At 51.3% G+C, this 15,372-nt stretch overlaps 1 protein-coding gene across 1 annotated transcript in view; it reads left to right on the top strand.

The window, feature by feature from the left end:
* VWA5B1 (von Willebrand factor A domain containing 5B1) overlaps positions 1-15,372 on the top strand; it is a 28,507-nt gene that overhangs the window by 7,496 nt on the left and 5,639 nt on the right. The window contains exons 4-15 of the mRNA XM_031506650.2: positions 28-189; positions 531-753; positions 928-1,073; positions 1,309-1,440; positions 1,690-1,814; positions 4,764-4,940; positions 7,822-7,932; positions 8,386-8,588; positions 10,352-10,466; positions 11,927-12,112; positions 12,326-12,521; positions 13,472-13,659. Of these exons, the coding sequence (XP_031362510.2) occupies positions 28-189; positions 531-753; positions 928-1,073; positions 1,309-1,440; positions 1,690-1,814; positions 4,764-4,940; positions 7,822-7,932; positions 8,386-8,588; positions 10,352-10,466; positions 11,927-12,112; positions 12,326-12,521; positions 13,472-13,659 (1,964 nt within the window). The remainder of the gene's footprint in view (positions 1-27; positions 190-530; positions 754-927; positions 1,074-1,308; positions 1,441-1,689; positions 1,815-4,763; positions 4,941-7,821; positions 7,933-8,385; positions 8,589-10,351; positions 10,467-11,926; positions 12,113-12,325; positions 12,522-13,471; positions 13,660-15,372) is intronic.

Below are 15,372 nucleotides of genomic sequence, written 5' to 3' on the forward strand. Positions count from 1 at the left end.
GTTGCTAACACCCTTCCTGGCTGGCAGGTCTCTTTGTGTACCCCTTGGATGAGGGCACGACTGTCGTGGGCTTCGAGGCAGCCGTGTCCCGGCGCACTGTGACAGTGCAGATCAAAGACAAAGCCAAGATGGATGACACCTACTTCAACAGCTGCAGCCTCCCCCCTGGAAGAGCTGCTGATGGAAGTGGTGAGGGGGTTGAGGGTGTTTTAGGAAGAAAAGGAGGGCAAAGGGAGTGGGGAGGTGATGGGGGTGGCTGGCTGGTGTATGCTGTGGCATCAAAGGGGCTCCTTTTGGGAGGCTGAGGGGTTGTGGTGCTTATGCCAAAAAATGTCAGTCTTATCCATCTTGGAAAGCACTGCTGCTTCTGGGCAGGCAAAGGAGTGATGCAGGAGCTGGGGCTTTTTAGAGAAAGCTGATGTGTGCAGTGGTGGCTTTGGGTGTTTGATCCAGGGCTGGGGGTTGTGGGAGGCCTGGAAAGGAGCATTTTCCATAGTTGCAATACCTGGCATGGTCCAATCTCTGTGCAGGAAGGATTATGATGGATGAGGACCTGGAGAGGATTGCTTTTGTGGCCAACCTGGGCATGATTCCTCCCCTGGAAAGTGTCTCCATCTTCATCAGCACCTCCTCTGAGCTGCAGACATTACCCAGCGGGGTGGTGAGGGTCCTTCTGCCAGCTGTGTGTGCTCCCAGGGTCCCCCAGCCCAGCCTGGAGAATGCCAGCAGCTTCTCCAGCCACCAGCTCCAAACGTATGGAAAACCATGGGAAGGGCTCTGTCTGGGATTGATCCTGGGGAATGCAGGGCTGAATGAGCAGGAGCTGCAGGAGGTTGGAGAGTGGCTGCAGGCTTTATCTCTGGCACATCTGCAGTTCCTGGGGGGATAGAACACGTTGATAGGGTTTATTTGGATTTATGTCACCAGCAGGGACAAGCAGCCCTGTGGACTGGGGAGCCCAGAGCAAGGGAGCAGGTTCTGCCTGACTCAGCTGCTGGACAGTGAGGCCACCAACCCCTTTGAGTACGAATTCAGCTTCCAGCTGGAGATCCGAGGGCCGTGTTTGCTGGCAGGTAGGAGCACTGGGGCTGTCCTGCTGCACAAGGCTGATTTATCACATCCCCAAGGCAATGTCCACACTCCTCCTCCTCAATATAAATCTGTGTTAGCAACTTAACAGTGCTGGGGTGGATTTACCAGTACAGGGTTGATGCTGACATGGGTTCCTGTCCTCTGCTACCTTGTCTTCCCTTCTCCCTGGTGTCGCCCACCCTCAATCCCTACTGGCGCCTCGGTTTTCCCGGGCAGGAGTTGAGAGCCCCACACACGAGATCCGAGCAGACGCCGACCCCTCGGCCCGCTCTGCCAAGAGCATTGTGATCACGCTGGCCAACAAGCACACCTTCGACAGACCCGTGGAGATCCTGATCCACCCAAGTGGTAGGTGGACTCTGCTGCCCCTCTGCTGTCTTGCCCCTTCCTGGGATCCTCAACTGTAGCTGGATTAATGCTGGTTTTGTAAATATTTTCAAGGTTAGGCTTCCCAGGAGGTAATCCTGGCCCTCTCAGGGTTTTCTGAGCTCTCCAAGCTCACAGATACTGCTGTTTTCTCAACCAAGGGTGCCTGCATCTCTGCCAGACCCAAAGTGTAACCACAGCTGTTCTTTACACAATTCTCTGCATTTACAGAGCCCCACATGCCCCATGTCTTAATGGAAGAGGGTGACATGACCCCTGCAGAGTACGAACGACACCTGAAGGGGAAGAACGATTTTATTAAAGGCACTAAGAAAGACCCCAGTGCCAAGAAAAAGGTGAGAAACACAAGCTGCAGGTGTTAGCTGAGGCTTTCCAAGGGCTGGAGCAGAGCTAGAAGATGATTCCATGTTTTGAGCATCAGATATCACACTGTATCAATGAGACCTGCAGCATCCTCCCTCAGAGAGGGGCTTGTGTGGAGGAAGAGGGGGAAATTCAGCAGTGCTGCTGATAAACTGAGAGGGGAAGGAGCTCTGAGATGGTTATTGTGTGTATAATTAGTGCTAGTCTAGCATAGCATAATTAGAGAGGTGCATTGTGATAGCATTAAGAGTATTATAATTATTGCAATGACATAGAATAAAATATTCTTTTAATTGCTCGGTAAATGTTTACTGTTTCTGGGTAGCTGTCAGAGAGAAAGAAGTGATTTTTCTGCAATAATGAGCTGAACTGAAGACAAGGTATGAGAGACTTCTCTTTGTTCTGCTGAGCAGCAAAGAGAAAAATATCTGTGCTGGGATTTCTGCCTCGTCTTTCAGCAGTTCTGAAGGAATGAGTGACAGCCCAGCTCTTTGGTGTGTATGGGATCAGTGGAGAGGAGCAGACAGCTCAGAGCCCTCTGGATTTCCAGGGTGGGCGTCTTCTCCTAAGGGACAGCTTGTGCTTGTGTGACCACAGCTGGCACTGACAGTCAGCTCCTGTTTTACACAGCCAGGGCTCTCCTGTGTGCCGAGGGATGCTCATTTCCCCTAAACTCCTTCTCCACGTCTCTGATCCTGGGTCCCTCTTGGCAGAGGTCCCAGACCTGCTGCAGGGGTGCTTCCCCATGCTGCTAAGATTTCTCCTCTCAGCAGAGACTTGTCAACCCTCCTCTCCTCCCTTCCTTTGCCCTCCGCTCTCTCTGGCAGGGCTGGGACTCCGCAGGCGTCTCCTCTAATTGTGTTCAGCATGTGGCAGGTGGAACGAGATGAAACTCCCACGCTACGCCTCGGATGGCTCCCTAATTATTTCTGCACATTTAGCATGTCAAATTATCTAAGGGGGGATCATTCTGGAGACATTTCCCTGCAGGAAAGCCACCTGTGCCCCAAGAGGACTGGGAAACTACTGCAGGGAGCAGAGAAAATGCCTGTAATAATACCTGGGGTAGATGATGGGCTGGAATTGCTGCTGCTCAGAGCAGGACACTGGCCACTTCTTGGCTTAAATTAAATTAGCCCAGAAATTTCAGCAGTAAATTATAAATAATTCTCCTCCCTCTGTTTGTTATGCAAAAGGCTTGGATGCTGTCAGCTGCAGGTTGGTGGGGATGGATGCACAGTAGAATCAACTTTCCTCAACAAAATCTGATTAGTTTACTGTAATTGGATAATGGGTGAAGGGGAACGGAAGGGAGGTGAGGAGATATTTTCTTTTCTGACCTGTAGCAGGTCCTCTGAAGCTGTTTACTGAAGATTTGCCTGTAAAATTCCCCCCAGTCAGTGAGAAATCCCAAAATATGGGCTCATTCTGATCACACAGTAAATTTATGCCATGGATACCCAAGAGCATTCCAGGGAGTTCTGTGGATAGGTCCAGGGCCACAATTCAGTATTTGTACAGAGGCAACAAGGAACACTCTAGTCTGGAATGTGATAAACTGGAAAAGTTGTTAAAGGAAATAATGTCATATGGCTGGAGGGAAACGGAAATGGAAAAAGCCCTTTGATTTCTCAATAGCTGATTAATTTATACCCCATAGCATAGAAGGAAAAGGCAAGAGGATGAGTGGGAGCTTGGCTTATTCCTGTGAGTGAGATCTGTCTTTCCACTGGGTCAGAGAAGCAGCACTCAGGCAGAGGAGCTGAAAGTAGAGCTTGTGTGTGTGTGTTGAGCCACAGGGAGTTAGTGAGTTTTAGAAAATAAAGGTGGGTCGTCAGCTCATAGACTGAGGAATGTGACTCATGGCTGGAGAAAACAAGCCCAGTTATGTGGGGTCTGCTTTACTCCCTGTGAAAGCAACGAGAAAAGCAGCCAGAAAGAGGAGAAAAGAGGCAAACAAAGCCCCTGAGGATCGAGCTGCTGTTGAGGAGTTGTTTCCACACTCAGACTCAGGGATGAAAGGCCGTGGCTGGGTTGATGTGGGGTCCTGGAGCTCCCTCCAAAGCAGCTGAGGCCGTGAACCTGTTACTGCTTGATACACACATAACAGCACATTATAAACCCTCACAAGAAGTTTTTACCAGTTTTATTTTATCCCATTTGTAATGAATACTTTAAATAGAAGGTGAGAAAATGCAGAGAGCCATTGGAGCTGTGTGCAGTGCAGAGATCATGCGGGCTCCTATCGAGCCATGGCTGGTGCAGATGGTTCAGCTTTCCAAAGCTTTTCAATCCCTACAAAGTGATAAAAGAAATGGGCAGAAAAAGCAGCAAACCAGAGGTGGCAGGAATGAATTGGAGTGCTGAATGCAGCAGATCAAGGGCTGCATCTCACGCTTCATTAGTGAGTGACCATGGAGAAAGCCTCTGGTGTGCCTTGGTGGGATGCTAAGCTGTGCTAATGAACCAAGTCTTCGGGAAGGATCTAATGAAATGTTTGGAGAATCAGGTTTGGAAGGTGCTGGGTAGGGCGAGGTCTTTTGATTTCTTCAGGCTTTTATCTGAGTGTGCAGTTGTTCCATACAGTCCCGGAATGATTTGTTGGAGAGGCCCTTAAAGCTTATCTTGTCCCACCCATCCCGTGGGCAGGGACACCTTTCGCTATCCCAGCTTGCTCCAAGTCCTGTCCAGCCTGGTCTTGGACACTTGCAGGGATGGTGAATACTGTGGGAATGGACAGAACTGGACACCTGGATATTGGCCCACCCTGGTGTTGTCACCTCTGAACAAGCAGATTTTGGCCCACAAAAGGCCCTGCACTTGCATTTTGAGCCATGTTCTGATTTCCCTTGAATTGAAATGGGGTGGAGAAATCAACTTCTCAAAATCAACCTCTCGAGCTCTCTCCTGCTTTCTTTCAGATGGAAATCATCAGGAAGCGGCTGAACAAGGACATCCCCCACCACCCTGTCATCATGCTCAACTTCTGCCCTGACTTGAGGGCTGTGCAGCCAGGCCTCCGGAAAGCCCAGGGAGAGTTCATCTTCCTGGTAGACCGCAGTAGGAGCATGAGTGGTGTGAATATCAGCCATGCCAAGGTACCTGCAGGAGGGGAAACACCTGCCTGTCAACAGGGATGAATGAGAGAGAGCAGTGGGGGTGCTGAAAGCATAAATGTTCATTATCAGGGGATGGGGAGTAATTATAGGCTGCAGTTTAGTCATCTCAACTATGGCGCTCGTTTGGTACCTGCAACAAAGGTGACTCTCCTGTGTTCTCTTCTGCTTCTTCCTATCAGCACATAAAATGTAAAATTATTTTCTTTCCCTCTCTTGCTGGCATGTTTTGTGCATCCCTTTTCCAGTTCTTCCTGTATCCAGGAGGGCTTTGAGTGATGGCTGCCTAGGAGGAAACCTCCAGGGAGCTCCAAGGAGAGGTGCTGACCATGCATTAGGAGAGGTTTTGCTGATGGGCATCTCTGTGAACCCACAGAAATGTTTTAAATATGAGACATCCCTTTTACAAACACAAATGAACACCAGCAGCCCGGTGGATAGTTATGGGAGTTGTGTTGAGACCTCTGGATAAAAAATAGCATTGTCAGGATATTTTGTAGGTCTGAGGTTCCCCCGTCAGATATGGCTATTACCCAGAGCCAGACTTGGTGCAGGACCCTGCACTTGGTCTGTTGAACCTCATGAGGTTCCCACAGACCCACTCCTGAACTTGTCCATCTTCTAGCACATCTCTTTTCCCATCTGTCTCCAGTTTCCATGGGAACTGCTGAGGAAGGACAGACACCTTCAGCAACAAGGACTGGGATTCTGGGGAGTCTGCAGATGGCTGCAGCACATCCCATGGAATAGAGAGGCTGTTCCCAAGGGGAACAAGATATCTCTGGGGTTGTGCCCGCTTCCCCCAGCATCTTTAGGAGTCTGGGAATATTGTCCCAGGGTGGATTTTTGCTTTCCAACTCCCAGCATGGCTGGGTTTGGGCACCACAGACTCCGCAGCCTCTGTGGAGGCTGGATTGTCCCCTGGGGATGGAGACCTGCAGGATCAGCACCCTTCTCTGATTGGTCCTGGTATGGAAACCCCATCTCAGGAGGGCTGTAGAAACAGGAGGAAGGCTGTTCCCCTTCAGGAAAAAATATTTTGAGGGAGATTTTGGAGGAGATACCTGAAGGGAGAAACCCACTGTCCCTCTTTTGAATGTCCTGTCCTTGTTTGTCACTCACAGACACCAGGGACCTCATGACAAGAGCTGTTCTGAGAGGGTTTGGGTGGGTTTTGGTTGGTGGAATCTTCTGAATCATCCTTAGCTGGCTGGATGCATGGCATGACAGGTCTTGGAGCTGTGCAGCCTCAGGATGCACTCAGGGATGGGGTGGAAGGGCCCATGCGGAGCAGGAGGGCACCTGTCCAAAGCAGCTGGAGTGGAAAATTCAGGGATTTAAATTTCCTGCAGCCATTTCCTTTCCCACCCTGATGCAGCCAGGGAGAAGTGCCAGGCTGTGATGGTGCTCGCTGCAAAACTGCACTAATAACTGGGAATTGACTTTTCTAGAAGCAAACATCCCTCCTTATTGAGTTGCCATATATCTATGGAGTGCAACAGGATCAAGATCAATATTTACCATAAGAAGCAATAAATCTTTCTGCTTGCTGAAATAGCAAGCAGGCATCGCTTGCCCATTTTGGGAAATGCTTTAAGAGAAATATTTGGAAATTTGTATTTTTTCCCTTGTAATGAGTTCCAAGATGAGATGTCAGCACTGAGATCTGGAAGAGCCAGCATCCCGGGAGCCATCTGGGAGCAGTGGTATAAATATATCCTTGTAGGTTTGAGATAACAGCTTGGATTCAAGTACTCCAGAGCCTGTTAAAGGGCAGCCCTGTTCTTTACATTATTCCACTGATTTTCAGTGCTCCAGCTCTGTTTTTTTTTTTTTTTTTTTTTTTTTTTTTTTTTTTGGTTTTTTTTTTTTTTTTTTGCTGAGTACTACAGGCTTTAGGAGCTGGGTTGCCCTGGCACCACATCGGTGCTGGACCCAGGCAGGGAGTTTGCTATGTCCCTCTGTGGTCACTTGGTCTTTGCCACTGGTAGGACAACTCAAGGAGGCTATTCTTGCTCGTTTGACCTTGGCAGCACCTCCAGGGGCTGGCTGGAGGGTTTCTGCTGCCCTCGGCAGACTGGCAGGAGTCTGCCTTGATCAGCATTTAAATAGAACTGAGCTGCTCCTGAGCACTTTGCTTTACATTTTGCTTTAAATAAACACTTTGCTTGAAATTGGCCTCCTCTCCTGCCACATAATTGCTCCTACGAGTTCAAGAGCTCCTTAAGCAGCTCTTGCCCAGTTTCTGTGATCACAAGCTCTGTCCTGCACTTGTCCACAATATCACTGTGACAATTCAAGTTGCTCTTGCCTTATGTAAAACCCAGGAATAGGCATGTTAGATAACCACCTCTGGTAAAGAAAATAGCTTAAATCTGTTGTCTCCCAGTTATTTTAATTGAAGCCAGCTATGAATACAAGAGAATTGGGGAGGGGGGAGGCTTTTCCTTTTGTGTAACTTTAAGCTGTTTGTTTATTTTCTGCAAGTTTAGGCATTGAGATGCATTGCGTGTCGCACTTCTCAATTTCACACTCTGCTTCTCACCCACCAGCTCTGTGCTGCAGCAGTGTGTTGCCAGCACAAATTGAATCCCTTAAAAACAAACAGAAAAAATTGTTCAGTTCTTTGTTGTCTCTTTTTTCCAAAGACTCCATTTTCCTCACTGCTTCAGGTCCCAGATATCATCAAGGGACTTTGAAAAGAGCAGGGTCATATGGAGGCATGGGAAAGAAGCAGTTGGTTTGTTGTTAGGTGAAAGTGGGAATAAGATGGGATGGCTCGGGGCAGAGCTTTTACTGGTGAAGTTGGGGCAGCCAGGGAGGGTCCAAGTGTCCTGATGTCTGTTTGCTTTTCACCCCTCAGGATGCCCTGCTGGTCATTCTCAAGAGCCTGATGCCAGCTTGTCTCTTCAATGTCATTGGCTTTGGCTCCACCTTCAAGACCCTCTTTCCTGTCAGCCAGGCCTATTGTGAGGTGGGTGAACCCCCAGTTCACAGAATCACAGCCTGGTTTGTGTGGGGAGGGATCTTGCATGCCATTGGCAGGGACACCTTCCACTAAACCTGGGTGCTTCCAGCCCCATCCAGCCTGGCCTTGAACACCTCCAGGGCTCCAGGGGCAGCCACGACTTCTCTGGGCAGCTTGTGCCAGGGCCTTACCACCCTTATAATAAATAATTAATACCAAATCTAACCATGCCCCTTTTCAGCTTAAAGCTATTCCCCCTTGTCCTGTCACTCCAGGCCATTGTCCAAAGTCCTTCTCCAGCTCTTTTGGAGCCCCTTAAGACACTGGAAGGGGCTTTAAGGTCTCTCCAAAACCTTCCCTCCACCTGGATGAACAGCCTCAGCTCCCTCAGCTCTCCTATGGCTCTCCTTGGTGCTCAGAGGGTGCTGGTACTGACAATTCCACTGTTCCTTTGGGCAGGAGAGCCTGCTCGTGGCCTGCCAGAGCATCAGGAGGATCCGAGCTGATATGGGCAGCATCAACCTCTTATCCCCCCTGAAGTGGGTCACCCGCCAGCCCCTCCACAGGGGCCACCCCCGGCTGCTCTTCCTGCTGACGGGCGGGGCCATCAGCAACACTGGGAAGGTTCTGGAGCTGCTGCGGGACCACTCCTGCTCCACCAGGTACAGACTCACCCCTGCAGGGCCAGAAGGCTGGCACAGGCTGGGATGTGCCTCCCCTTGAGCACAGCTCCATCTCACAGACGTCCCCACTTCAGAGACAGAGGCAGGAGAGATTGCTGCTATGAGCCTGGGAGAACCTCAAAGGGTTTGGAACGAATCCCAGAAGTTCAGATGCTTTTTAAACAATCAAAAGCAGGATAATTGAGCTGACAACTTCACAGCTCTTGGCTGATGCTTCCTGCTAGGAGAGATTGACACGCCAACAATCTTCCTTGCTTTTTTTTTTAATTTTTTTTAAAGCACATCTGGGGCTGGCCCCAGCTGCTTCCAGGATGGGGCTGTGCAGAATTGAATATGCTGAAAGGGAGCAATGTATAAAGCAGCTAATTTGTGCACAAGCTCCCAGCCTGGCTCCCCAGCCCTGATCACAGGCTGTTCTGGTTTCTCTTCTGCCTCTTTAAGGGGCACAAAACATGAGAAAAATGTAAGAAATCCTGATTCCTGTCCCATCTCTCAGACTTCAGAGCTATCAGGCAAGCTGCTCTGTGGGTTTGTAACTGCACAGAGGTTAGATTGTTTCCCAGTGTAGAGGGCATCCCACTATCCCACCCCTCGCTCTTGCAGAGCTGGAGGGGAGGGTTAAATGCAATCAGAGCTGGAGCGTGGTCTCTGGTGACCCTGGAAGGGAGAGTCCTGGGCATGGCCCATCTTAAAAGAAGATCAGAGCCTTATTTAGGAGGGGTGTGAGGCTGGATTTGCAGGCAGCCGAGGATTAAAACCCTCCACGAGAAAAGCCCCTTGTGCAGATGCAGTTTGCTGCTGAAGGTGCTTTCTTTCTCAGCAATCTACTCCCCTGCCCAAATGCTACATCCCACCCATTCCCATCTTCCTGGCCTCCCTGCACATCCATCCCCACCTAGCACTGCCCTCCCTGCCTGGGCTCCAGCTCAATGTCCAGCCTTCAGCCCATACCAAATCCTGATTCACAGACCTGGGAGTCAGGGGGAGCAGCCTCGCCTGGCTTGATCATCCTTCCCTGAGAAAAAGTTTCTTTTCATTGCAAGCAGAGATAATTACTGGATATTTAGTGCTATTGACCACAGCCAGCAGGGAAAAAGAGTTGAACTGAGAGCAAAGCAGCTTGTTTGTGTTTGCAGAGGAGGGGGAAGGCTTGAGGTCCTGCTGGGAGCTCCTGAGTGTCACTGCTGAAGGCTGGTCTCTGGGGAAGGGGTTTGGGGTCTGCTGAGAGGAGGGGGCTGGCAGTTCATAGAATCCCAGAATGGTTTGGATTGGAAGGGACCTTAAAGCCCATCTCACCCCACCCCCCTGCCATGGGCAGGGACCCCTTCCATAGCCCAGAGTGCTCCAAACCCTGCCCAGCCTGGCCTTGGACACTTCCAGGGATCCAGGGGCAGCCACAGCTTTCCTGGGGAACCTGTGCTAGGACCACCCTCACAGAGAAGAATTTCTTCCCAATATCCAGTCTAGCCCTGCCCTTTTTCAGCTTAAAACCATTACCCCTTTTCCTGTCACTCCATGACCATGTCCAAAGTCCTTCTCCAGCTTTCTTGGAGCCCCTTTAGGCACTGGGAGGTTCTCAACCTTCCTGCCACATACCTAAAAGAGAGGCTGGTTTATTCTGCTGGACATAGCAGTGGGATAAAGCCAGAGGGAGTTTCTGCTTGAGGGAGTGTGGAAGCTACAAGGGGCTGGGGGATGGCTTTTCCTTTGGATCCCGACTGATTCTCCCTGTCCCTTTGCAGGTGCTACAGCTTTGGCATCGGGCCGAACGCCTGCAGGAGGCTGGTGCGGGGTCTGGCTGCCGTGTCCAGGGGCGTCTCCGAGTTCCTGGCGGAGGGCGAGAGGCTGCAGCCCAAGGTACAGCCCCGCTGCTCTGGCTCAGCGAGGCGGCTCCCAGCGGGTTCATTCCCCATCCTGGCCCTGCCTTGCCAGCCCCCCACCTCAGCGGGTGGGCGAGCAGCATCTCCGTGTCCCGTCGGAGGGAGCGGAGGGTGCGTTTGCCTCCGTGTGGGTGCTGCAGCTCTGCCTTCAAAGGCAGCTCTGCCTCAGATGCGGCGAGGGCACTGGGACCGGCATCAAAGCAGCCAATTAGTTTTGAAGTCGGGCTCAGCCCTGGCGTTGCCCGGGCGAGAAGGACGCGGGGTTGGAGCGGGAGGAATGTGATGGCTTTGCTTATTAAGCTGACTTTAAAGCCTCTCCATTCCCTATCTCCCCATGAAGAGTAAAACCGTGTGCTTGAGATCTGGCGTAGGGATGGCTCTGTCTCCTGGTGGATGCAGAGACCAGCCTGTCACCTGCTGCTTGACTAAACCCAGAGAGAATTGGGTCTTTAGCTCTTAAATGTCTCCAAAAAACCAGCTCCTACCTTCTTGATCTCTCGAAGAGTTCGGCAACTCCACCCTCTGCAGGAGCCTGGAGCACGCAAAAACCTCTCTAAGACAGAATGGCATCAACATTTCTGATGTAAATTAAAAGCAGACAGTGAAGAGAGAGCTGTTTAATAAGAGCTATTAATAAGAGCTTTGCAGGCTGTTCAGCTCGGTGCCTTCAGCAGTCTGAGGTGTCAATTAATGGCCTTATAAAACACAGCCTGGTGTGTCTTCCCAAGCCTGTAAAAAAGCAGGGAACAATAGGGAATATTTGAGCTATTCTGTCTCTAAATCTGGTGTTCAGTTCCCTTGGCATGCAGGGAAGCTCACGTAGATGGCTCCCTGGGAGATTTGTCCATGAGGTATTCAGGAATATTGGTCTTCTCCACGTGTGTAGCTGGCAGAGCATTGCTGATCTCTGGCAGTGGCTTGCTGATCTCTGGCTCACTGTGCCAGCAATGAACTGTTCCAAAAATATCAGTGTGTGAGTGCTGGGCTCGGGACAAGGGCTGGGGCTCAGCCTGTTGAAGGCTGACAGCATTTCCTGGGTGCTAGAGGGGAGCAAGGGATGCTGCCTCACATCAGAGAATGATCCCTCAGGCCAATAGCTCCCACCTTGCTCTGGGGTGGCAGCATGTGTGAGATCAGCCCTGTGCTTCATCACTATCTACTCATGGTAAAAAATCATGGAGTCATTTAGGTTGGAAAAGATCAACCATTAACTCAGCTCTGTCAAGTGTAATTGTGCCAAGGAGGTGGGGGTGCTGGGATGGACGTCAGAGTAGACTAAGAGGAAGCAGACAGTCAGGAGACGGCAGGAATCAGCTGATGGGATTGTTTGAGGGAACGTTCCCCTTCCCTGCAGCACGTGGCACGTGCACCACGGCTCACACCATGTCCAAGTGACACCATACCCACTGTTGAACCTCTTCCCCCTGCCCTTTGCAGATGATCAGGTCACTGAAGAAGGCGATGGCGCCGGTCCTGAGTGACGTGTCTGTGGAGTGGGCCTTTCCTGAGAGCACTGAGGTCTTGGTGTCCCCTGTCAGCAGCAGTTGCCTGTTCCCTGGTGACCACCTGGTCAGCTACGGTGTCATCTGCGACACCTCCCCGTACCTCTCCAACCCCAGATCTGTGAGTCTGCGGGGCTGTCCCGGGAGGGGGGGTGTTGTTGGCTCTGTGCATGGTCAGGGGGTGTCTCCTGCTTCCCAGCTGTGTCCTTAGGGGAGGTGTGGGCAGGACTTTGGGGGCACTGGTGGCTAAGGATGCTGGTGCAGCCTGTCTCAGCTGGGAGCCGGTGGACAGACACGGTGGTGGGACCTGTTCCCTCTCTGTGCTTCCCCCCAGGACAAGAGGCGGCAGTACAGCATGATGCATTCCCAGGAGTCGGGCAGCTCTGTTTTCTTTCACTCCCAGGAGGAGGGAGCAGGCTTGGAGAGCTGGAACTACTCCAGAGACTCGGAGGGGTCCTGCCTCGCCGAGCACTCCCCCGACCACCTGGGCGTGGGCAGAGATCCTGGGGGAGAGTCGGACATGGACACGGGTCAGATTTTCCTCTGTACATGCTAGGGGGTGATGCCCCTGTCTCTCTAGTCAAGCTCCTTTCACTGCTCCCCCTTTTTTTTTTGCCTGATTTATACATATCTTCAGCTGCAAAGAGCTGGAGGAGTTTGCAGGAGAGATGACAGCTCTCCTGAGGCTTGAGCAAGTCTGCTTTGGATGTTGTATCCAAACCTGTCAGGAAATCAAGGGAAGCCCTGGTGAGCTGGGTTCCCTGGAGATTTTCAAAGCAGCTTTAGCTTTAGCCACATAATTATTTACAAACTTCCCAAGCAGTGTGAGGAAGAGTGGAGTGAGCAAATGGGTATCCTTGCTAGACCATCCCTGTACCTGCAAAGCAACTTCCCAGTCAGGAGAGGGGGAGAATGGATCCAAATCCCTCTCCCCAGGGTGTCACTTCCCCCCACCATGGCCTGGCTGGGTGTTTGTTTCAGCAGCATGTGGCATAAAGCAGCTGGTTGCACCCTGGAGCTGGGGAAACCTCTGTTACTCATGGGATGTTCTTCCCTTTTATTCCGAGAGGATCTGTACTGTGCATCCCCTCAAACTTGTCAAAAGCAATGAGAAATCATGTCTTTCCAAGGCAAATTTTAGTCATGCTCTGACAGGAGCGTGTCTGCACTAATTAAATTTCATTAGTAAACCCTTTGTCTTCTCCAGGGAGGTTTGGGGAAATGCAGTCAGGCTTTTTTTGGCTGAAAACTCCTCAGACAAAACCTTCCCAACCTGCTCTCTTGACATACCCAGGAATTTTGTGCTTCTATTTCCTTTTGTGGTTTCGTTGCTTTGCTTAAACCTTTGCAGGGCTGAGTGTGACCCCCTGAGCTTTGGCAGGACCTTGGTGAGAGCTCCCTGCCTCCCACTGTGAGCCAGGGGGGTGATGCTGGCTGATCCCACCCCGGAGTGGAGCTGATCCTCTCTCCCACCGTTCAGGAATGGACGTGAAGGTTCTGTCCAGGAGACGGGCGTACAGCACCACCCAAATCTCCGACCACGAGCCTCGCAGGAAGGTGCCCACAGCCAGCGATCCTGGCACAGCCCTGGTGAAAAACCCCCTCCGGAAAACCCAGCTGCAGGACCTGCAGCAGGTCAGCCCCGAGCCCTGGCAGGTGGATTTCCAGGTAGGTGATCCCCCGAGAGGCTTTGCCTGCAGGTGGAAGCCAGCAAAGAGAAGGTGGAAAATATCAGGTGGATAAGAGCCTGAAGGAAAGGGCCTGACTCATGCTTGTCCTAAAATATTGATATAGCTATAGGTAATAGATACAGCTCTGCAGCACATCATGAACACTGGGGAAACGAGCCAAGCAGGGAGCAGAGTGCCATCCTGATATCCCATAGCAGTCCCTCCCCATGGGAGCCTGCTTTTTCCCTGCTTCTCTTCCCCTTAGCAGCCTGTGCTTTGCCTTGCTGCTCCTCTGGTCCTTCTTAACTCCCTACAATTTAGGATTCAATCCTCCCCATGGCTGTGGTGCTTCTGTACCTGGCAGGGAAAAGGAATTCAGTGCCAAAGCAGATTCCCAGCTGGATCCATCACCTTAGACAGCATTGGGATGAGATGTGAACCTGTGCCATGATACATCTGCTGAACAGGGTTTTGTCCCCTACCTGCAGCAGGTAGAATTTGGGCAGATTTTTTAGCTGATCTTTGGGAAGGATAGGGATAGTTTTCTCTCATGCTTGGCATTGCCAGGATGCTCTGCTCTGCAATCAGCATCTGCAGGGCTGGGAGGACCAGCAGCACTTGTGTTCCCATGGAAACTCAGAGATGTCGGGGACTTTGATTTCCCCTCTGCTGTGGGTTAGAGATCACTGGGTGAGGAGTGGGAGGGGAGATGAGGGGTCAAAGGAGAAAGCAGGGCCAGGGCTCCAGAGGGAGGGATGAGACCTCTGCCCTCAGGCTACAGCAGTGAGGGTGGTGAACAGCATCAGTGACCAAGAACAAGCAGGTTTTAGAGCCACTGGCACCATTCCCTGTATTGGGAATGTCCCCAGAGCATCCTCCTGCCCTTGGTGTGCAGGCAGGGGTGGAACTGGCTCCCTTCTGGAGGGCAATAAATGGTTAACAGCATGCAGCCTGCTCTTAATTAAATGCAGCCTGGTTTTGCTCTCCCTCCTGCTGCCAGGGCTCCCAGCAGCTGTCCAGCTCCCAGTCCTGCTGCCAGGGCTTGACATTTTCAGGGGTGTGAAGCCGAGCCCTCAGCTCATCTCCACGCTTGCCATGCTGGGAAGGAAAGGTCAGCACCAGCCATGGGCAGCTTAAACCCCCAGCTCCATTCCCAGCTGATTTCCTCTGGCTGGGAGGAGAGCTCAGGCAGGAGGAGGAGCAGGTTTGGAACAGAAAGGGTCTGGCAGGATGTGTCAATATTAGCTTAGTAGATCACACCTGAAGCTGTCCTGCTCCCAGTTTTGCTGGTGGTGTCATAGAACAACAAAATTTAGGTGGTGGTGGTGGAGGTCATACATGTCTGTCACTCAGAGAAATCATCCTTCCATCCACCACATTCTACCACCTCTTTTCCCTGCTGGTGATGTCCTAGGAATATAGAGTCTGTCTGTTTTAGAGGGATCTTCCCACAGCCCTAGGGACAGGGATGAAACCCAGGCCTTGCAGAGGGGAGCATCTCTGTGGAATGTGGCACCAGAGGTGCTGGAGTGGGGGATTCATGTCTCCTGAAAGTAGAGAAACAGTCTCATTAAAAAAAAATAAAAATATCTTTTTATCTTTTTCTCCCATCCTCTGCACCTCTCTCCTTTTGTTACTAAGCAACTGGTCCTTGATCTTTCTGTCTCTCTTCTTTTCTTTGGTTCCCAAGTGAAGTCATTAAAATGTCTGG

The sequence above is a fragment of the Lonchura striata genome, chromosome 24 (assembly GCF_046129695.1).
Source record: "Lonchura striata isolate bLonStr1 chromosome 24, bLonStr1.mat, whole genome shotgun sequence".
NCBI classification, from domain to species: domain Eukaryota; kingdom Metazoa; phylum Chordata; class Aves; order Passeriformes; family Estrildidae; genus Lonchura; species Lonchura striata.